A 23,288-nucleotide genomic window follows, 5' to 3' on the forward strand; every position below is an offset into this window, starting at 1 on the left:
AACTTATTTATTTATTTATTTATTTATTTATTTACAGTTTTTGTATACCGCTTTTCTCACCCCGAAGGGGACTCAATAGGTAATGATAAAATTCAATGCCAGCACAAATAATTACAATTATACAATTACAGTTCGACATAAATCAAAATAAAATACATCCATAAACAGTAAACAATCATTAAAACAGTAAGTCAGTCTCGTCTTACTGAAAGATCTCTCCAGCTACTGCAAAGATAACTACCTGAAGCCTAACCCTAACCAAAACACAAGAGTGTGTTTTCCATCTACGCAATCGTGGAGCCAACCTGAAACTGAAGGTTACCTGGGAAGGCAAAGAGCTTGAACACTATTCCACTCTAAATATCTCAGTGTCACCTTAGATTGGACACTAACATTTAGGAAACACTGTGTGGACACCAAACACAAAGTAGCTGCATGCAATTAACATCCTGCGGAAACTCACTAATAGTGCATGGGGTGCAGACCCAAAAATCAATAAGCTTATCAGCCCTGGCCTTGTCTTACTCAACTGCTGTCTGGCATAAATCTGCCCACGTGAAGCAGGTAAATATAACACTGAAAGAGATATGTAGAATAATCACAGGATGTCTTAAACCTACACCTGTTGACAGACTCTATAAGCTAGCTGGCATTGCCCCCACCCTCTCACAATTGCCACCAATTGTGAGAGAAATAATGTTGAACACTGTGAAAGCCACCCACTGCACGGCTATCAGCCTATTCCCAGTAGACTTAAATCAAGGTAAAGTTCAATCAGAACCAGGACTCCTCTGAATGTTCCCTCAGACACAACAGGGGCAGCTAAATAAGGCAATTCCAACTGAATAGCCCCCCACGAGGGTCTTCCTCCAAGGGCAAACCAAGATTGGACAACGTGGAAGCCCATGAACGGACTCAGAAGCAGAGTTAGCAGATCAAAAGACAACCTGGCAAAATAACACAACCTAGAAGAATCCCCCACCTTGTGCAATTGTGGAGCAGGACAAACAACTCTGCTTCTGTATGTTTGTCCACAATGCCCTGCCTCATGCACAGAGGAAGAACTGTTTAAAGCTACAGACAATTAAGTTGCTGTTGCCTGTGTTTGGTCTAAAACTATTCAGCTGCTTCTGATCCTTTTATTTTATCAGTTTTAAAACTTGTTTATGCAATGCTTTTGACATGAAATAATAATAATAATAATAATAATCATCATCATCTCTGGCATAAGCTAGTCAAGATGATCCCAGTGGTGATTGGCACACTGGGTGCAGTGCCTAAAGACCTTGGCCTGCACTTAAACACAATCGGCGCTGACAAGATTACCATCTGCCAGCTGCAGAAGGCCACCCTACTGGGATCTGCACTCATTATTTGCCCATACATCACACAATCCTAGACACTTGGTAAGTGTCTGATGTGTGATCCAATACAACAGCCAGCAGAGTGTCTGCTGTGGACTCATCTTGTTGTGTTTCTAATAATAATAATAATAATAATAATTTACTCATGTATAAGTCAACCTTATGTATAAGTTGAAGGCAGGTTTGGAGGTCAAAATTGTGGATTTGATAGATTTGATCTCTCACCACCATTTTCCCACCCAGGAATTTACTTGAAGTCGATCTTTAGTCTGCCACACCTGAAGAGGTAAAATGATTGGCAGAGGCAGCTTCCAACCCAAACATTGGGATGTTATTGCTTGAAACACATCGCACATGGTTTATATGGAACATGCCAGGGTATCATTGATATATGGGAAATGTTATCCTTTGTTTCTTAAGTTCTAACCAATGGCTGATACATTAGAGCTAGGAAAATATAATATTTGGACTGCAACAAGACGTCATTTTTATCTTATGGTCACTTTTGCAAACATCTAGTAGGTAAATGCAACCTCCACATCGGATGCCAGCAAATGAAGGCTTAGGCCGGGATCAAAATGATGATGATTTTTTTTCATGCCTGGCCTTGCAAGACTATTTGACATCCATAACTTCTTTCTAAAATTGAATTTGTACGGCAAGGAAGAGGTTAAATGTCGTCTGAGCTCTCTTCCTTTGGCTTTCCCTACTCCATCCTGTTGCTCCCCTCCCTGCTGGTAGCAAACACGTCCCATCTCAGTACATTGCTGGACTTCCCTGTCCAGCAACCACATCGAAATGCGTCAGTGCCTTGTCCGAACTTGTAGTTTTGTGTCCTGTTTCTCCATGCGTTTTGGTGAGGATGAAGGCCATTGAATAGTCAAAACTATTTGGTTCATTTCCAAATTGACCCTCAGCCTCTTGGACTTGTTCGGTGTATGGCAGACTATGTGGAGCTCCATCTTCGTCATTCTTTGGTGCCTCTTGGAAAAGAGTGTTGCCATCAGCAGAAGATACTACATTGGAGCCGTGGAGATAGACTGGAATTATGAACCTAACAACCAAAAGAGGTAATTAATGTTTGTTGTCTGTACAATAGTGATGGAGCAAGGTCAAGTATTGGTCTAAAGGTAAAGGTAAAGGTAGTCCCCTGACATTAAGTCCAGTCATGTCTGACTCTGGGGTGTGGTGCTCATCTCCATCTCTAAGCCGAAGAGCTAGCGTTGTCCGTAGACACCTCCAAGGTCATGTGGTCGGCATGACTGCATGGAGCGCTGTTACCTTCCCACCGGAGCGGTACCTATTGATCTACTCACATTTGCATGTTTTCGAACTGCTAGGTTGGCAGAAGCTAGGGCTGACAGCGGAAGCTCACGCCGCTCCCTGGAATCGAACCTGCGACCTTTTGATCAACAAGCTCAGCAGCTTAGTGCTTTAACCCACTGCGCCACCAGGGGCTTCAAGTATTGGTCTATAGCTCCCAAAATCCGTTCTCATAAGGCACATCAACAAAGTAGAATGAATGCAGTCTGCAACAATGTATTATCGAAGGCTTTCATGGCTGGAATCACTGGGTTGTTGTATGTTTTTCGGTCTGTATGGCCATGTTCCAGAAGCATTTTCTCCTGACGTTTCACCTGCACAACCTACCATAGATGCAGGTGAAATCTCAGGAGGGAATGCTTCTGGAACATGGCCATGCAGTCCGGAAAACTTGCAACAACCCAGTCTGCAACACATTCACTGCCATGGCTCAATGTTATGGACACTTGGGAGTCATACTTTGGTGACGCACCAGCGGAGAAGGTTAAAGACCTTGTAAAACTGTAATTCCATGATTCCACTGCAGTCCGAGCTATGGCAATCCAAGTGTTGTCAAACTGTATTCATTCTTCAGTGTAGCTGCATCACGAATATGGGGAAATCCAAATCCTTTGGTAGTCTCAATATTCCCCATGGAACTTCCCTGGCTTAGTGAATGTGCTGTCAGAGGTATGATAAGGTTGACAATCATGCCATTGTTTTCGTGATGCTATTTTACTGACTAGTCTAGTCTGTTAGTTTTAGTATTATTTACAGTAAATTAATATTATAGTCCATTAAATATTTTACTAGGTAATATATCACTGCCAGCATCTATGATGTAAACCTATACGGTCCTTCCACACTGCCCTGTATCCCAGGATCTGATCCCAAATTATCTGCTTTAAACTGGAATATATGGGTCTCCACTGCCAGATAATCTGGGATAAGAAGATAATCTGGGATCCGTTCCTAGGATATCGGGGAGTGTAGAAAGTCTCATGGCTGGCACAGTGGGCTAAATCACTGAGCTGCTAAACTTGCGGACTGAAAGGTTGGTGGTTCAAATCTGGGGAGCAGGGTGAGCTCCTGCTGTTAGGCCCAGCTTCTGCCAACCTAGCAGTTGGAAAACATGCAAATGTGAATAGATCAATAGGTATCGATGGAGATGAACAGTACCTCCAAGAGTCGGACATGACTGGATTTAATGTCAGAGGAAACCTTTACCTTTACCTTAGAAGGGCCCATACAATCCACCTCCCCGACAAAATTATATCCACCCTGTAAGACCTAATATTAGCTATGGTGATTACTTGTAAGCTAAGTAAATCCTTTTATATTGAAGATTCAATGTTATAACCATGATTGAATCGATTGTGAATTCCATTTTAAATTATAATTCTGTGTCAGAGTAAAAAAGAACTAAATGGGTCTCCCTAGTGTGATCTGATTAAAGCAATGTTATGCATTAATGTATTTGCAGTATATAATTAATGTGTTGTCAAAGGCTCTCATGGCTGTATGGCCATGTTCCAGAAGCAGTCTCTCCTGACATTTTGCCCACATTTCTGGCAAGCATTCTCAGAAGTTGAGAGGTCTGTTGGAAACTATAGATTCCTGCAGAATTCTGGGTTTTGTCGTTTAGTGAGGCTGTGAAAAGCTCCTCCCTAAACTACAAATCCCAGAATTCTGCAGGAAGCAGCAACCGGATTTAAAGTAGATTCATTCTCTAGTGTGATGAAGTAGTAAGCAAGTGAGGTTTCTCCAGGGTGGGAGAAAGAACTCTTGTCTGCTTGAGGCAAGTGTGAATGTTACAATTGGCCACCTTGATTAGCATTGAATAGCCTTGTAGCTTCAAAGCCTGGCTGGTTGCTGCCTGGGGGTCTCCTTTGTTGGGAGGTGTTAGCTGGCCCTGGTTGATTCTTGTCTGAAATTCCCTTAATTTTTGAGTTAATATTTTCTACTCCAGCACCAATGTAATTTTTCCCTAACCAGAGCAACTAATAAATTATAATTGTATATTTATATTGGGAGCCCCCAGTGTCGCAGTGGGTTAAAGCGCTGAGCCTGCTAAGCTTGTTGACCGAAAGGTTGCAGGTTCGAATCTGAGGAGTGGCATGAGCTTCTGCTGTCAGCTCCAGCTTCTGCCAACCTAGCAGTTTGAAAACATGCAAATGTGAGTAGATCAATAGGTACCGCTCCGGTGGGAACGTAACGGTTCTCCATGCAGTCATACCGGCCACATGACCTTGGAGGTGTCTATGGACAACACTGGCTCTTCTGCTTAGAAATGGAGATGAGCACCACACCCCAGAGTCGGACACGACTGGAGGAAACCTTTACCTGTACCTATATTTATATTACATGTAATATTACTAATAATATTACAATATAATGGCATAGTACAATATAGTAATATATAATACTGATATTATACTATGATAATAATATAATATAAGCTCTATAGGGTTCTGGCCCAGCTTACTTGTCTGAACGCATCTGCCCCTACATCCCACCTCATAACCCAAGATCATCCGGGGAGGCTCTGCTCTCGCTTCCACCAACATCGCAAACGTGACTGGTGGGGATGAGGGACAGGGCCTTCTTGGCGGCGGCCCCCCGCCTGTGGAATATGCTTCCAAATGAGATACGATTGACCCCATCCCTCCTGGCTTTCAGGAAGAAAGTAAAATTGTGGTTGTGGGACCAGGCCTTTGGTCAGCAGACATAAAGCAGCACTTTGGTTGAAATTGACTGGAAAGACGACTTAGATGAGGATATAGTTTTATTGGTAATTAAGATTTTATACTGTTTAATTAATGGCTTATGTATTTTATGTATTTTAATGGTTTGATGGTTTTGTTTAATAGTTATTGTATTAGTTGTTCATGTATCGGCATCGAATTGCTGCCTATGTAAGCCGTCCTGAGTCTCCCTTTCGGGATAGAGAAGAGACGGGATATAAATACCAGAAATAATAATATTGTATGTATATATACCTTGTAAGCTGCTCCGAGTCCCCTTCGGGGTGAATGAAGTTCAACAGTGACAAATGCAAGATACTCCACTTTGGCAGAAAAAATGAAATGCAAAGATACAGAATGGGGGACAATGCCTGGCTCGAGAGCAGTACGTGTGAAAAAGATCTTGGAGTCCTCGTGGACAACAAGTTAAACATGAGCCAACAATGTGATGTGGCGGCAAAAAAAGCCAATGGGATTTTGGCCTGCATCAATAGGAGCATAGTGTCTAGATCTAAGGAAGTAATGCTACCCCTCTATTCTGCTTTGGTTAGACCACATCTGGAATATTGTGTCCAATTCTGGGCACCACAATTCAAGAGAGATATTGACAAGCTGGAATGTGTCCAGAGGAGGGCGACTAAAATGATCAAGGGTCTGGAGAACAAGCCCTATGAGGAGCGGCTTGGGGAGCTGGGCATGTTTAGCCTGAAGAAGAGAAGGCTGAGAGGAGATATGATAGCCATGTATAAATATGTGAGAGGAAGCCACAGGGAGGAGGGAGCAAGCTTGGTTTCTGCTTCCTTGGAGACTAGGATGCGGAACAATGGCTTCAAACTACAAGAGAGGAGATTCCATCTGAACATTAGGAAGAACTTCCTGACTGTGAGAGCCCTTCAGCAGTGGAACTCTCTGCCCTGGAGTGTGGTGGAGGCGCTTTCTTTGGAAGCTTTTAAACAGGCTGGATGGCCATCTGTCAGGGGTGCTTTGAATGCAATATCCCTGCTTCTTGGCAGAATGGGGTTGGACTGGATGGCCCATGAGGTCTCTTCCAACTCTTTGATTCTATGGTTCTATATAAATGTTGTAAATAAAGAAAGAAATTGAAAAATAATAAAAGTTGAAAAAAGAGAAAAGAAGTGCTACAAAGTGTGGAAACCAAAACAGCAGGCAGAACAAACGCACAAGCGGGACATAATTTCCTCCACGCCGTTATCTGGTTTCTGCATGGAAAGCGGCATTGTGTTTGTGGAGCAGATAAATTCCAGAGGACCTTCCAGTTTGTTTAGCCCATAAAATGCCACTGCTGTTTTTTCAACGGGAGTGAGATGAACGAGTCCTGCTGCCTTCAAGCTGGAAGGTCACTCCTCCTGTTGCCAAACGAGAAGACCTAGATTGTTGAAACCTTGAATACAATGGGAAGCCCTGTTGACTTTGGCTTCCTACTCTGAATTCTTACAGACTGAAGGCGCCTACGAACTTTAAATGCTCCTAGCTTTTTTGTCATTTTTTGTCATTTCGCGGAACAATGGCTTCAAACTACAAGAGAGGAGATTCCATCTGAACATGAGGAAGAACTTCCTGACTGTGAGAGCCGTTCAGCAGTGGAACTCTCTGCCCCGGAGTGTGGTGGAGGCTCCTTCTTTGGAGGCTTTTAAACAGAGACTGGATGGCCATCTGTCAGGGGTGATTTGAATGCAATATTCCTGCTTCTTGGCAGGGGGTTGGACTGGATGGCCCACGAGGTCTCTTCCAACTCTTTGATTCTATGATTCTATGATTCTATTTTGGGTGGGAACCACCTTATAAGGCATCAGAACCTGTGTGATCTTGGAAGCTCAGATCTTGGAAACTCAGTTTCTACATGTTTTGTACAGGTCATGTTTAACCATTCTTGAATCCCTTCAAAATTCTAGATTTCTCCAACTGAATTAGAGCTATCTTTGTGGCACTACAGCAGGCATGGGCAAACTTCGGCCCTCTGGGTGTTTTGGACTTCAACTCCCACAATTCCTAACAGCCGGTAGGCTGTTAGGAATTGTGGGAGTTGAAGTCCAAAACACTTGGAGGGCCGAAGTTTGCCCATGCCTGCACTAGAGCCTGCTTTATATCCGCATGAAATACGCATCTATCTCGTATTTCCTTGCATGAGTCAGAGTCATCCAAAAAGAAGACCTAATTGCCAAGTCCATTCCCAGCAAGCCAACACCTCACGTCCTCCAGATGTTCAATGGTTCTCCAAAGACCTAATACCACTCTTGTTAAGGCATTGAGCCATGGCAACTAAAGTGGTGTCAAACAGTATTAATTCTACAGGGTAGATACATCTTAGGACATAACCAAAGCACTCATATGGCTAATTGGAAAGGATTATGGGGTGTATAGTCATAGAATCATAGAGTTGGAAGAGACTTCATGGGCCATCCAGTCCAACCCCCTGCCAAGAAGCAGGAATATTGCATTCAAAGCATCCCCGACAGATGGCCATCCAGCCTCGGGGGGGGGGGGGGGGGTTGAGGGGCTTCAGCCCCCCCATCCCAAATTCTCATGGTGGTTCATGAAAAGGCCTTACTGGTGCATTATTTAAACTGTTATGTTTATTCATATCATGATCTGATCACCATACTCAATATATCCCATATGCATGGGGGTATTGGGGTAATGATACAAAAGGTTTGCTAGGCTAGACCCTCTTTCGCTCAGACTCAGCCCCCCCCCCCGAAACTCAGCCCCCCCAAAAAACCCTGAAAAAAACTCACCCCCCCCCCCCGAATAGAAATCCTGGCTACGGGCCTGCCTCCACCACACTCTGGGGAAGAGAGTTCCACTGCTGAACAGCTCTCACAGTTAGGAAGTTTTTCCTAATGTTCAGATGGAATTTCCTTCCTTGTAGTTTGAAACCATTGTTCCATTGCGTCCTAATCTCCAGGGAAGCAGAAAACAATCTTGCTCCTTCCTCCCTGTGACGTCCTCTTGCATATTTATACATGGCTATCATGTCTCCTCTCAGCCTTCTCTTCTTCAGGCTAAACATGCCCAGCTCTTTAAGCCGCTCCTCATAGGGCTTGTTCTCCAGACCCTTGATCATTTGAGTTGCCCTCCTCTGGACACATTCCAGCTTGTCAATATCTCTCTTGAATTGTGGTGCCCAGAATTGGACACAGTATTCCAGATGTGGTCTAACCAAGGCAGAATAGAACATGGGGAGCATGACTTCCCTAGATCTAGACACTAGGCTCCTATTGATACAGACCAAATTCCCATTGTTTTTTTTTTGCTGCCGCATAACATTGTTTGCTCGTGTTTAACTTATTGTCCACAAGGACTCCAAGATTTTTTTTTCACACATACTGCTCTCGAGCCACGTGTCCCCCATCCTGTATTTTTGCATTTCATTTTTTTCTGCCTAAGTGGAGTATCTCCTGAGAGGTGGGCATCCAACCTTTGTTTAAAGAGAGCCTGGAGGCAACTTTGCAAGTTCATGGCTACTCAATGCTATTCAAGCTGGCTAATCACAACAACTCATTGATTCCAGCCATGAAAGCTTTTGGCAATACATTGTTTTATTATTGTTTTCAAAAAATTACACTATTTTAATAGTGTTTCTTTTTTAACGGATTTTTCTTTTTCTCTGTTTTGAATCAGCTGCTCTTAGTACAACAATCAGGATACAAAGCAATTGTAGGCAGTATCAATGCCAAGCATTTCAATGATTTTAACAAAAACCCTTTTACTTCCCCAGGGCATTCTCCCGCACCACGATCACTCAGTACAAGAAGGCTGTATATTTGGAATACACGGACTCGACATTCACACAAACAAAACCTAAGCCTGCTTGGATGGGTAAAATGAAATACTTTTCTTTTGGAAGTCATCCATTTTTACAGGTTGAGCATTTCTTGTGTGGAAATTCAAAGTCTGAAACATTCCCAAATCTGAAAATTTCCACAGGGGTGTTTGAGTGTACGCAAACTTTGTTTTATGCTCAGAATGATTAGAAATATTGCATGAAAATGTCTGAAAAGCGTATATGTAAGCGAAATGCATTTTGTGCTTAGGCTTGGTTTCCATCACCGAGATATTTCATAATATGGCATAGACTGATCTGAAACCGTGGTTAATACAAAATGTATTTATGTATTTTGCTGTGATGTCATTTTTCTGTTTTTTGTTTTGTTTCTAACTTTGCTGTATTATTTTTGGGTTTGGCCTCATGTTAGCCGCCCCGAGTCCCCTTTGGGGAGATGGTGGCAGGGTATAAATAAAGTTTATTATTATTATTTGAAACACAACAAGATGAGTCCACAGCAAACACTCTGCTGGCTGTTGAATTGGATCACATGTCGGACACTTCCCAAATGTCTAGTACTGTGTGATGTATCGGCGAATAATGTGTGCAGATCCCAGTAAGGTGGCCTTCTGCAGATGGCAGGTGGTAATCTTGTCAGCACCGATTGTGTTTAAGTGCAGGCCAAGGCCTTTAGGCACTGCACCCAGTGTACCAATCACTACTAGGACCACCTTGACTGGTTTGTGCCAGAGTCTTTGCAGTTCGATCTTTAAATCCTCATATCGTGTCAGCTTTTCCAGTTGCTTCTCTGCAATCCTGCTGTCACCTGGGATTGCGACATCGACGATCCATACTTTGTTTTTTAACACAATTGTGAGGTCAGGAGTATTATGCTCCAAAACTCTGTCAATCAGAATTATTATTATTATTATTATTATTATTATTATTATTATTAAACGTAGTGATATGCAACAATTCTGAAGTGTATGAGAGGTATTGACCACATTGTGACACCAACTAGTTCTCTGCAATCAGATATTATTTGGAGAACAGGTATGTGTGGACGGGCACATCATTAAGCACACTCCTGTCATCTCTTCTCCTTCTCCTCCTCCTCCTCCTCCTCCTCCTCCTCCTCCTCCTCCTCCTCCTCCTTCCTCCGAGGGGGATGCCTCGCTGGAGAGCAGTACGTGTGAAAAAGATCTTGGAGTCCTCATGGACAACAAGTTAAACATGAGCCAACAATGTGATGTGGTGGCAAAAAAAGCCAATGGGATTTTGGCCTGCATCAAGAGGAGCCTAGTGTCTAGATCTAGGGAAGTCATTCTCCCCATGCTCTATTCCGCTTTGGTTAGACCACACCTGAAATATTGTGTCCAATTCTGGGCACCACAATTGAAGAGAGATATTGACAAGCTGGAATGTGTCCAGAGGAGGGCAACTAAAATGATCAAGGGTCTGGAGAACAAACCCTATGAGGAGCGGCTTAAGGAGCTGGGCATGTTTAGCCTAAAGAAGAGAAGGCTGAGAGGAGATATGATAGCCATGTATAAATTTGTGAGAAGAAGTCACAGGGAGGAGGGAGCAAGCTTGTTTTCTGCTTCCCTGGAGACTAGGTCACGAAACAATGGCTTCAAACTACAAGAAAGGAGATTCCATCTGAACATGAGGAAGAACTTCCTGACTGTGAGAGCCGTTCAGCAGTGGAACTCTCTGCCCCGGAGTGTGGTGGAGGCTCCTTCTTTGGAAGCTTTTAAACAGAGGCTGGATGGCCATCTCTCAGGGGTGATTTGAATGCAATATTCCTGCTTTTTGGCAGAATGGGGTTGGACTGGATGGCCCATGAGGTCTCTTCCAACTCTTTGATTCTATGATTTCTCCTCCTCCTCCTCCTCCTCGTCCTTGTCCTCCTCCTCCTCCTCCTCCTCTTCTTCTTGGTAGTATTTATAACCTGTTTTTTCTCAAACTAGCTGCCGAATGAGATTCAAAGAGATTCAACTGTTGGTTCCCAATGAAATGTGTTTTTTACATTATCTTTGCTGCTCAACAGAAAAATGTCACTCTCTTGATATCTCCTCCTCTTCATCAGGTATTTTGGGCCCAACTATTCAAGCCGAAGCCCATGACAAAGTGGTTGTGACCTTTAAAAATATGGCTTCCCATCCTTTCAGCATCCACGCCATTGGAGTGTCCTTTTGGAAAGCTTCTGAAGGTGGGTTTGACCTTACTTACTGGACTGTCTTCTAAATCTCTTCTCTTTCTAGCTGTCCTGATTCGGTAGGACAGTCTTGGTTTACCCGCTGTCATCCCACTTTCTGAACTGTTTAAAAAATATCCCAGTTTCTCTTTCCTCCCATTTGTGCTCAGCTTACCAAGTTCAAACTTGAAAAGAACGCAGAGGAAGGTGCTGAATCTTGACTTTCCCTGTAGATCCAGGCAAAAGCAAACTGCAGCAGCCTCTTCTCGCTTGTTTTGCATCTCTCCAAACTCTGATGTTGCCTGTTATACAAGGTCCCAGTTTTCATTTTGGGAAATGTTGGAGGGTCTGCTAAATTTATTTATTTATTTATTTATTTATTTCAAACATTTGTACCCCACCCTTCTCAACCCCCCCCCCCCAAAGGGTGGGACTCAGGGTGGCTTACATCCGGCACAATTCGATGCCATTACATATAAATAATACATACAGAATTACATATAAAACATAGTAAATTAGTTTTAATAAATTAAATTAGTTTTATTAATTAGTTTAAGCCTCTCCTCCGTCCTTGGGCCTGCTCGCACAATTGTAGTTTGGCAGCCCAGAAACATCCTGACGGAAGAAAATGCAAAGGCAGCAGCAGCTTAGGGGGCTTTGCAAGCGTGGAAGTGTGGACCCTTCTATCTTCCTCTGTTGGATCCTTCCTTGAGGGACGGACCCAGAAGGTGTTATTGGGTGACACCTGTTCGGCCCCACAACCGTTGTTGTGTGGAGTCCCACAGGGTTCAATTCTGTCCCCGATGTTATTTAACATCTACATGAAACCGTTGGGAGAGATCATTCGGAGTTTCGGAATGAGATGTTATCTCTACGCAGATGATGTCCAAATCTGTCACTCCTTTCCACCTGTCACCAAGGAGGCTGTCCAGACCTTGAACCGGTGTTTAGCTGCTGTGTCGGACTGGATGAGAGCTAACAAATTGAAATTGAATCCAGACAAGACAGAGGTCCTACTGGTCAGTCGTAAGGCCGAACAGGGTATAGGGTTACAGCCTGTGTTAGACGGGGTTACACTCCCCCTGAAGACGCAGGTTCGCAGCTTGGGAGTGATCCTGGACTCATCGCTGAGCCTGGAACCCCAGGTCTCAGCGGTGGCCGGGAGAGCTTTCGCACAATTAAAACTTGTGCACCAGCTGCGCCCGTACCTTGAGAAGCCAGATCTGGCCACGGTGGTCCACGCTCTTGTCACATCCCGGTTGGATTACTGCAACGCACTCTACGTGGGGTTGCCTTTGAAGACTGCTCGGAAACTACAGCTAGTTCAGCGAGAAGCAGCCAGATTGCTCACCGGAGCGACGTACAGGGAACATACAACCCCCCTGTTGCGCCAGCTCCACTGGCTGCCGATCCAATTCCGAGCACAATTCAAAGTGCTGGTTTTGACCTACAAAACCCTATACGGTTCCGGCCCAGTGTATTTGTCCGAACGGATCTCCCTCTACGTCCCATCTCGAAGTTTAAGATCCTCTGGGGAGGCCCTGCTCTCGACCCCGCCACTCTCACAAGTGAGGCTGGCGGGGACGAGGAGCAGGGCCTTCTCAGTGGTGGCCCCCCACCTGTGGAACTCACTCCCCGGGGAGATTAGATCGTCATCTTCCCTCTTGGCGTTTAGGAAAAAACTGAAGACCTGGATCTGGGATCAAGCCTTTGGTCATTCTGACAGTTAACTGAAGGATCTGATGATAGACAAGGACAAATGGAATGGAATGGATATATGGACTCTGAACCCTGAGCATGAGATTGTTTTATGATTTTATTATGTACTGATGTTTTTAATTAATTATTGAATTGTTTGTATTTGTACTGCTTGTGAATTGCCTTGGGCATCTAATTGTGCCCCCACTGTAAGCCGCCCTGAGTCCCCCCCGGGGTGAGAAGGGCGGGGTATAAGTAAATGAAATAAAATAAATAAATTGGGCTGCTCCTGGGCTGTAGTTGTTCCTATGGGCCCGAAGGGGACCTCTCCTCCACACCGCCAACTCGCCACTGTGCAAGCAAGCCTGGGGGTGGTGGGAGGCCCTCCCGGGCCTGCTCACACAGAGCCCCCCCTCCCAGCATCCGCGGTGGCCCTAGTAGCAGCTCAGCATCACCCCACGAGAGGGTTAGGGTAGGCTGCCGCTGCTTCCATCCACCCAGGAGCCTTTGCCTCCACCCCTTTAGCCACCGCTCAAGGAGGGCCTTCTACGGCTGGATTGATGCTGGTCTGCCACTAGGCTCCTGCTGTTATTGCGGTCCTGGGGGGCCTCTCCTCCAACCCCGCCAACCTGCTGCTCTGCAAGCAGGCCCAGAAGGGTCTTCGCTGCGATGCAAAGGATATGGATACAGGGATCTTTTCCCCCTGTCTCCAAGTGCCTCCCTGGGATTCCTCGCTGCTGGAGGAGGAGGAACCCATCCGCGCTGCGCAGAGGGGGCGGGGCCTAGGGAAGGGATGCCGCGACCCCCCGAAAATTGCCAATCGACCCCTCTAGGGGTCGCGACCCCCAGGTTGAGAAACGCTGGTGTAGATGCACTCCTAACGCTTGGAGATCAATGAGTACGGGAGACTGAACATTAAAGGCTTAACCAAAACTATATCCTTTTATTTGAAATCTGGTGGGGGTTCTGTATAGACACTTCGCAGGGGGAGATTTTTCTGTCTTGGGAAGCCAAGTGGCTTGCACTGATTTTGTTGGGCATTGTTTAGTCTAAGTCTTGCCTTGATTGTCTCACAGCATATAATACAGTATCTGATCCCAGATTATCTGCTTTGAACTGGATTATATAAGTCTACACTGCCATATAATCCAGTTCAAAACAGATAATCTGGATTGTAAGGCAGTATAGATGGGGCTCAGTAAAAGTTATGTTTATGAAACTGCTAATCTGGTTTCAGGAGCCGGCTATAACGATAAAACGAGTCGGACCGAGAAAGAAGATGATGCGGTGAAACCCGGCCAGATTCACACATATGTGTGGGAAATCTCTCAAGAACATGGGCCAACTGGAGCTGACCCACAATGTTTGACTTACGCCTATTCCTCCAAAGTGGACAGCGTAAAGGATGTTAACTCGGGCTTGATAGGGCCGCTGCTGGTCTGTAAACCAGGTAAGAGTACTAGATGTGAAAGCCTTAAAAAAAGAAACATAAATAAATTACAAACCATTGTTGTGCACCATGGCTGGTTAATAAACCTTACTTGTTCATAGAGGCAGGTTTGTACATCACAACAACTCAGGTTTTATAAAGTACATGATAATGTGCAAACACATGAATGCCAGGCTAGGCAGACGAGGATGTGTGTGCGTGTGCATACATGTCTCTCTGTGTGCATGTATGCATCCAAAACATGAAATCTCTCGAAGCACACAATGTTTTGCTTGATTCAAAAGTCTCTTTTTCTGCAGGGACACTGATGAGTAGAAAAACCCAGAGCTTGCTGCAAGAATTCGTGCTGCTCTTTGCTGTGTTTGACGAAGGTAAGAATGGTTAGAGGATTGTGGCACTGATGGTAAGAAGAGAAGTAAAAATCCTCAGCTATTTATTTATTTATCTATCGTGTCATCAGCAACCATACCATTGTATTACATTTCGAACAGAACAAAACAAACACAGAGATTAAAAGAAAACACAGATTTTGCAAACTTGGTAGTTGGTTAAATGTCCTTTGAGCAGTATCTGGCCACTTGGAGTGCCTCTGGGGTTGCTGCAAGGAGGTCCTCCATGGTGCATGTGGCAGGGCTCAGGTTGCATTGCAGCAGGTGGTCTGTAGTTTGCTCTTCTCCACACTCGCATGCCGTGGATTCCACTTTGTGGCCCCATTTCTTAAGATTGGCTCTGCATCTCATGGTGCCGGAGCGCCTTCCAAGTCACCCAGTCTTCTGTGTGCCCAGGGGGGAGTCTCTCATCTGGTATCACCCATGGATTGAGGACCTCACAACCTCTGAGAATGCTTGCCATAGATTCAGGTGAAATGTCAGGAGAGAATGCCTCTAGAACATGGCCATATATATAGCCCAAAAAAACCTACAACAACCCAGTGATTCCAGCCATGAAAGACTTCGACGATACATTTAATTCAGTATTTTTTTCTCCTTGCTAATTTAAGTCACGGTGATGTAGAATTTTGTTTTAATTTTTACACTGATCCAAATGTACCACCTGATATCTCTCTTTTTTCTCTGTCAGGCAAAAGCTGGTATACCCAGTCCAACACCATAGGGAATGCCTTTTCCACAAACAGCGGGGCTCAGATGCACACTATCAATGGCTTCATGCATTCTCCCTTACCTGGTAAGAATGCCACATGTTCCCTTATCCTCAAGGAGAAAAGAGAGAAAGAGGTGATAAAATGTTAACAAACCAAGAGAAGGAATTCTAAAGTGAGAGGTTAACCATGATCTGGATAGGAAAACAGTTAAAAGTCATGGAATGTGCTCAATATCCTGCAAGAGTCACTCTGAAAATTTTGCTGCACTAAATGCACCTCATATCTTACTTTCATAGCATACGCAGCATCCTTCTCTACTATGTCCAGGATGGAGATCATTCTGGTATTTGATTACTATCAGTGATTTACTTACTTAGGTGATCCCTCATTGTCTGAGTAGGATTGTCCTCCAAGTTTGGTGTATTTGCGGTGGGTACGTAGGTGACTGTGGAGCCCTTTTCTTGAACCTGTATGTTCTCCCGCAGTGAGGGCATCGGTTTCTAGGTGGAAGGCGGTCCCGGTCAAGGTTGGCTTGATGTGCCTTCCTCTTGGTGCTTTTTTTTCTCTTTCACCCTCCATTCGTGCTGCTTCAAATTCTACAGCACTGCTGGTCACAGCTGACCTCCAGCTGGAGCGCTCAAGGGCCAGGGCTTCCCAGTTCTCAGTGTCTATGCCAGAGTTTTTAAGGTTGGCTTTGAGCCCATCTTTAAATCTCTTTTCATGCCCACCAACATTCAATTTTCCGTTCTTGAGTTCAGAGTAGAGCAACTGCTTTGAGAGACGGTGGTCGGGCATTCGGACAACGTGGCCAGTTGATGCCGGAGGACCATCCCTTCAATACTGGTGGTCTTTGCTTCTTCTAGCACGCTGACATTTGTCCACTTGTCTTCCCAAGAGATTTGCAGGATTCTTCGGAGGCAGCGCTGATGGAATTGTTCCAGGAGTTGCGTGTGACGTCTGTAGACAGTCTACGTTTTGCAGGCATATAGCAGGGTTGGGAGGACAATAGCTTTATAAACAAGCACCTTGGTCTCCCTATGGATGTCTCGGTTCTCAAACACTATGCTTAATTTGGAAAAATGCTGCACTTGCAGAGCTCAGGCGGTGTAGTATTTCAGTGACTATTGGGTAGGGGGTATGTAAGAATTATGCACCATCAGACTCTGCATAAGAATCTGGTTGGCCACGTTACATACAGAATACTGTGCTCCACTGCCATATTAACTAACGATGGGCAAGCCATTAATATGATGGTGCTTATTCCAACATCCCAAGGACAGTGGAAACATTCAGGAACATGTGTTATTGATATATTAGAACAGGAATGTCCTTCGGAAAAGAAGTGCTAGAGATGCCAATCGACACATAAGTTCTAGAGGTGTCTATCTCTTTGAGTTGCCTCTTCAAGATCAGAAATGTAATGCAACAGGGATTGCTTCCTGTCAGTTATGGTTGGCATTCCAGTTGAGGTCATAGGAACTAGAGAAGCCTGAGGAAAGTAGATTAGGAAGGATAAGGGCTGTAATTAAAAATCCCTGTACCTTTGTGCTATGACCCACTGTGATGCCTTTCTCCTGACAGAGCTCAAGGTGTGTCAGAAGAGGCCCATCTACTGGTATGTCATTGGCCTTGGAACCAGACCTGAAGTCCACTCCATTTTCTTCGAGGGACACTCTTTTCTTGTGAGGGACCACCGACAGGCCACTCTGGACATCTCTCCAGCCACATTTCTCACTGCCGAGACAACGCCCAGAACCAATGGCACATTTCGGATGTTCTGCCAAATTCCATCCCATCAACAAGGTAGTAAACTATGATGATATACTATGAATCCAAGATGGAGAAGCCATGTACGAATCTCATATTTATCATCTAGGCCAGTGTTTCTTAACCTTCTTGATGCCGCGACCCCTTAATACAGTTCCTCATGTTGTGTTGACCCCAACCATAAAATTTTTGTTGTTGCTACTTCATAAATGTCATTTTGCTACTGTTGTGAATTGTAATGTAAATATCTGATATGCAAGATGTATTTTCATTCACTGGACCAAATTTGGCACAAATACCAAATACGCCCAAAATTGAATACTGGTGTGGTTTGGGGGGGGGGGGGGGGGTTGATTTTGTCATTTAGGAGTTGACATTTAGACATTGACATTTGGATTTGTAGTTGCTGGGATTTATAGTTGGCCTAAAATCAAAGAGCATTCTGAACCCCACCAACGATGGAATTGAACCAAACTTGGCACACAGAACTCCCACGACCAACAGAAAATACTAGAAGGGTTTGGTGGGCATTGACCTTGAGTTTGGGAGTTGTAGTTCACCTACATCAGAGAGCACTGTGGACTCAAACAATGATGGATCTGGACCAAACTTGGCACGGATACACAAAATGCCCAAATGTGAACACTTGGAGTTTGGGGAAAATAGACCTTGACATTTGGGAGTTGTAGTTGCTGGGATTTATAGCTGGCCTAAAATCAAAGAGCATTCTGAACCCCACCAGCAAGAGAATTGGGCCAAACTTTCTACCCAGAACTCCCATGACTTGAAGGGACCCACTGGAGTGAGCTTCCCTCCAGCCTCACATGCTCTGGAATATATTTGGTGGTGCAGTGTGTTAAACCACTGAGCTGCAGAACTTGGTGGCCAAAAGGTTGGTGGTTTGAATCCAAGAAGCGGGGTGAACTTTTTTTTGCTAGCCCCAGCTTCTGCCATCCTAGCAGTTCAAAAATATGCAAATGTGAGTAGATCAATAGGTACCACTTCTGCGGAAGATAACAGAGCTCCATGCAGTCATGTTGGCCACATGACCTTGGAAGCATCTATGGACAAAGCTCGCTCTTTGTCTTAGAAATAGAGATGAGCACCACCCTCCAGAGTCAGACACAAATAGACTTAATGCCAGGGAAAACTTTTACCTTTACTTTAATACAGTGAAGGAATTGTTTTCGGTTTGCTTCCAGCTGGAATGGAAACCTTCATTAAAGTGGATGCCTGTTCAGATCCACTGGAGAAGAAGATGAGGATGGCAGAGCCAAGTGAAGATGAAGATGAGTATGAAGATGACTATGATATGGACACAGTGGTGATCAACATGGGAGATTTTACACCCAGGATTACCGGTCGTTCCCGTGCCAAGAGGCTGTCTGTGATGTGGGAGCATTACATTGCAGCAGAAGAAGTGGACTGGGACTATGCCCCAGCCAAGGGCTCGAACCCGGATAAGTACGTGGCTAGTGCTTGGTCTTCTATGAGGCCTGGGACCTGGGATGGTTCTACACAGACACTTTCTCTTTTGCAGGCAGTTTCTGGCACCTGGTCCCCAGCGTATTGGCTCAAAGTATAAGAAAGTGAGGTTTGTGGAATACGAGGATAGGACCTTCACGAGACAGAAGGGGTCGAATCCAGATCATATGGGGATCCTGGGGCCGGTTCTCAAAGGAGAAGTTGGGGATGAATTTATGGTAAGTAAAGAGGAAAGAGAGAAAGACAGGTTGACAGCAAGCTAGACAAATGGCCGGAAGCTCACTCCGAACCCGAACTCATGACCTCTCGGTCAGTAGTCTTTTTAATGCAGCTGAATTTATGGTAAGTAAAGAGGAAAGAAAGAAAGACAGAGATAGAGATAAAAATGAGAGAGACTCCATATTTATTTATTCATTTATTTACAGTATTTATATTCCGCCCTTTTCACTCTGCAAGGGACTCAGGGTGGATCACAATGCACACAGACATGGCAAACATTCAGTGCCATAGACACACAACATATATAGACAGAGACACAGAAGCTATTTAACTTTCCAGCTTCATAAGGGTATGCTTTTTGAATTCAGGCCACTGGGGGAGCTGTTGCTTCACCATCCACTTGTGACACCGATGGAGTACTTCCTCATTCTTTTGCATGCTGCTGGAGAGTTTTTTTATGGTGTCGTAAATTAGTTAAATTAGCCTCCTTACATAAGCGGTACCTAAATTTCCTACTTGACAGATGCAACTGTCTTTTGGGCTGCAAAGGTCGACAGCAAGCTAGACAAATGGCCGGAAGCTCACTCCGACCCGGGCTGGTTTCGAACTCATGACCTCTCATAGTGATTTTAATGCAGGTGACTCCCTACTAGCTGCGCCACAGCCAGGTCTATTTTTATTTATGTATCATGTCAGACGCAATTGAAAATACAGTTATAAGGTATTTTAAAAAAACACAAAGTTAAAAACTTGGCATTATGCTAGATTTCCTCTGACCAGAAGCTGGCCACTTGGAGTGTCTCTGGTGTTGTTGTAAGAAGGTCCTCAATTGTGCATGTAGCAGGGTTCAGGTTGCATTGTAGTAGGTGGTCTACAGTTTGCTTGCATGTCATGGACTCCACGTCTTGAGACATTTCTTGAGACTGGCTCTGCATCTCAATCTGTTCAGTGCCTTCCAAGTCTCCCAGTCTTCTGTGTGCCCGAGAGGGAGTTTCTCATCTGGTATCAGCCACTGATGGAGATTTTGAGTTTTAGCCTGCCACTTTTGGGCTCTCACTTGCTGAGGTGTTCCTGCAAGTATCTCTGTAGATCTTAGGAAGGTGTTTCCTGATTTAAGTCATTGGCATGAGAGACATGAGAGAATCCTCCTGCAGGATAGTAACACATCCAGGTGTCACCTGGGCAACATCTTCAGCGACGGATGGTTCTCTCACACCAGGAGAGACTTTGAGTATGCAGCCAACTCCATACTGAAAGTTGATAGTTTGGAAAAGTCATGAGTTGCAGTTTGTCTTAAGAAATATTTTCAGATCTAGTTCAGAGGCGTAGCAATGGTTCATTGCTATAGATTTCTGGGATTTGCAGTTTGTTTTGACACCAGAATTCTTTGACAGAGAAGGCTAAATTGCCAGAGTATTGCTGTGGAGACATTGTGAATTAGACCCTCTCAGAACTGGAGAAAGCAGGCAAGTAAAGGTCCCAATGATACCTGGGCAACCTGGGTATATGTATTAGTAAAGTATAAATATGAATATTATTTCACTATTGTTCATTGTAAGACTATATACAAACTATAAAACAACACAGTACACTCTTAAAAGCTCATCCCAATCCTATAAAGTTTTTAAAAATCCCTAATGGAACTGGCTATTGTCATTTCAGATTATGTTTAAGAACCTAGCCAGGCGGCCATACAACATATATCCCCATGGCATCAGCAACGTCACCTCGTTTTTCCAGCTGGGAAATGCCAAAAGTAAGTCGGGTGAAGGAAAACATTTCATGGAACGGCAGTCAGAAGGATAAATTCACAGCTATACTCTTTGTTAATTTCTCTTTTTAAATTTTTGCTGATAGAACTATTAGGAAAATGGGAATTTTATATCTAATCATTCACATTAATGAAATGGTGAATGTATCTACCAGGGATGGACGATCCATTAAAAATTATTCACACGTCATTAAAAAAAACTGGGGCACTTTGTTTCTAAAGCATTTCTAAAGTATATTTAGTGAAAATTTTGTTACTATAACGAGGCCAACGAAATTTCGTTACTATTTCAATACAGTAATTGCACATGCACATAATTAAATTACTATAATTAGGGAAACTTCAGGGGCTCTTATCTCCCTCATATTTAAAACTACTGGGGTGAAACTTGATACAATGATAGAACCTATTGACCACTGTTAGCCCACCAAATTTCAAAACATTTATTTATTTATTTATTTATTTATTTGCTTTATTTCTATACAGCATTTTTCAGCCCTTAACAGGCGACTCAATGCGGTTTACATGGTACAATTATCAAACAGTGTCAGTGCAATTAAAACATAACAACGCAACAAACAGGATCAACAGCATCAATCCACAACAGTTAACAATCAACAAGACAGATCAACAAAACAGACATAACATAACGCCTCAGTTGAAATCAGATCCGTTCTCATAATCCTTGTGCCATTCCTATGTTCCATTTACCATCTTCCTATGATTGGTTGCACTGCTTAACCAAACGCTTGTTCATAAAGCCAGGTCTTAACCATTCTCCGAAACGTCAGCAGCGAAGGTGCCTGCCTGATGTCTGCCGGTAGGGCATTCCATAGCCGAGGGGCCACCACTGAGAAGGCCCTGTCTCTCGTCCCCGCCAAGCGCGCCTGTGACGCAGGCGGGATCGAGAGCAGGGCCTCCCCAGATGATCTTAATGTTCTGGTCGGTTCATAGGTGGAGATGCGTTCGGAGAGGTAAGCAGGGCCAGAACCGTTTAGGGCTTTATAGGCTAAAGCCAGCACCTTGAATTGTGCCCGGTAGCGGATTGGCAGCCAGTGGAGCTGGTTCAGCATTTCACTTATACACAGATTTTTGGCGAATTTTCAAAGTTTTTAAAAACAACTTTTTTTAATAAAAAAGAAAATTCCTGATTTCTAAGTGTTATTTCCTGTTTAATTGTGTAGTCTTTAATGTATTGTCGAAGGCTTTCATGGCCAGAATCACTGCGTTGTTGTAGGTTTTTTTCTTTTTTTCTTTTTTTTCGGGCTATATGGCCATGTTCTAGAGGCATTCTCTCCTGACGTTTCGCCTGCATCTATGGCAAGCATCCTCAGAGCCTCTGAGGATGCTTGCCATAGATGCAGGTGAAACGTCAGGAGAGAATGCCTCTAGAACATGGCCATATAGCCCAAAACAAAACAAAAAAAAACCCTACAACAACCCTGTTTAGTCTTTATTTGAAAGTAGTTGTTTTACTTGGAAACTTTGCTTTTGTGGCAGAAAATTTATTTATTTGTTTGTTTGTTTATTTATGACATTTATATGCTGCCCTTTTCACCCCAAAGGGGACTCAGAGCGGCTTACAAGGTATATATACATACAATATATTATATTATTAGCATAGTACAATATCAGTATTATATATTACTATATTGTACTATACCAGTATATTGCAATATTATTAGTAATATTACATGTAATATATAAATATATTATTATAATATCATATTATTATTTTGTATTAAATTCACTAAATTGGTGGAGACTCAACAAACCAAAATGTGCTACACACGGCATGACGTCCCTTGTGCAAAGACAAAGTTTTTGCAGTGTAGCAAACTTTCGCCATGTTTTTGTGACAGAACCAATTAGGAAATGACATTTAAACCTCAGGAACAGAAATCATAGTATAGAATATTAACAAATGTATTGGAACTTTGGCTGGTTACAGACCGATCTCGTCTCCTAATTGGGACTTTTTGATGCTAATGCATAATGGAGATGTAGTTCAGGGCAGAGTCTTTTGAATTCTTTGGTATAGGGCTCCTCATCCTTTCGAAAATGCACTGCTCCCTCTTTTCCCAGCACCTAATGCCAAGACAAGACTCCATTAATTCCCGGGAGAGGAATGGCAAAACAGGCACTAAGGCAAACAGGCAGCTGTTTTGGCTTAATGACTTTGCTTCCTTGCATCAAATATGACCTGACTTGGGCAGCCTTCTGAGAGTTGCAAAACTAAAATGAAAAAGTATGGGGCAAGTTTCGATTCTAAAACATTTTGTGTGGGTCACACAAACATTTCGGATATGGCCTCCAACTTACAAAACTTTGGATTTTCTTATGATTTCTGCCTCTTCCAATTTTTTGCACATGCCTAGTATCTACATTAATAATAATAATAA

The 23,288-nt window shown here is 43.8% G+C and overlaps 1 protein-coding gene across 1 annotated transcript in view; it reads left to right on the top strand.

The window, feature by feature from the left end:
• Window positions 1-2,111: 2,111 nt before the first annotated feature.
• Window positions 2,112-23,288, top strand: part of F8 (coagulation factor VIII) — a 57,998-nt gene continuing 36,821 nt past the window's right edge. Inside the window, exons 1-10 of the mRNA XM_067471539.1 lie at window positions 2,112-2,434; window positions 9,150-9,250; window positions 11,287-11,409; window positions 14,330-14,542; window positions 14,842-14,913; window positions 15,623-15,727; window positions 17,226-17,447; window positions 18,614-18,875; window positions 18,952-19,114; window positions 20,778-20,871. Of these exons, the coding sequence (XP_067327640.1) occupies window positions 2,313-2,434; window positions 9,150-9,250; window positions 11,287-11,409; window positions 14,330-14,542; window positions 14,842-14,913; window positions 15,623-15,727; window positions 17,226-17,447; window positions 18,614-18,875; window positions 18,952-19,114; window positions 20,778-20,871 (1,477 nt within the window). The 5' untranslated portion in view covers window positions 2,112-2,312. The remainder of the gene's footprint in view (window positions 2,435-9,149; window positions 9,251-11,286; window positions 11,410-14,329; window positions 14,543-14,841; window positions 14,914-15,622; window positions 15,728-17,225; window positions 17,448-18,613; window positions 18,876-18,951; window positions 19,115-20,777; window positions 20,872-23,288) is intronic.

The sequence above is a fragment of the Anolis sagrei genome, chromosome 10, assembly GCF_037176765.1.
Source record: "Anolis sagrei isolate rAnoSag1 chromosome 10, rAnoSag1.mat, whole genome shotgun sequence".
Lineage (NCBI taxonomy): Eukaryota > Metazoa > Chordata > Lepidosauria > Squamata > Dactyloidae > Anolis > Anolis sagrei.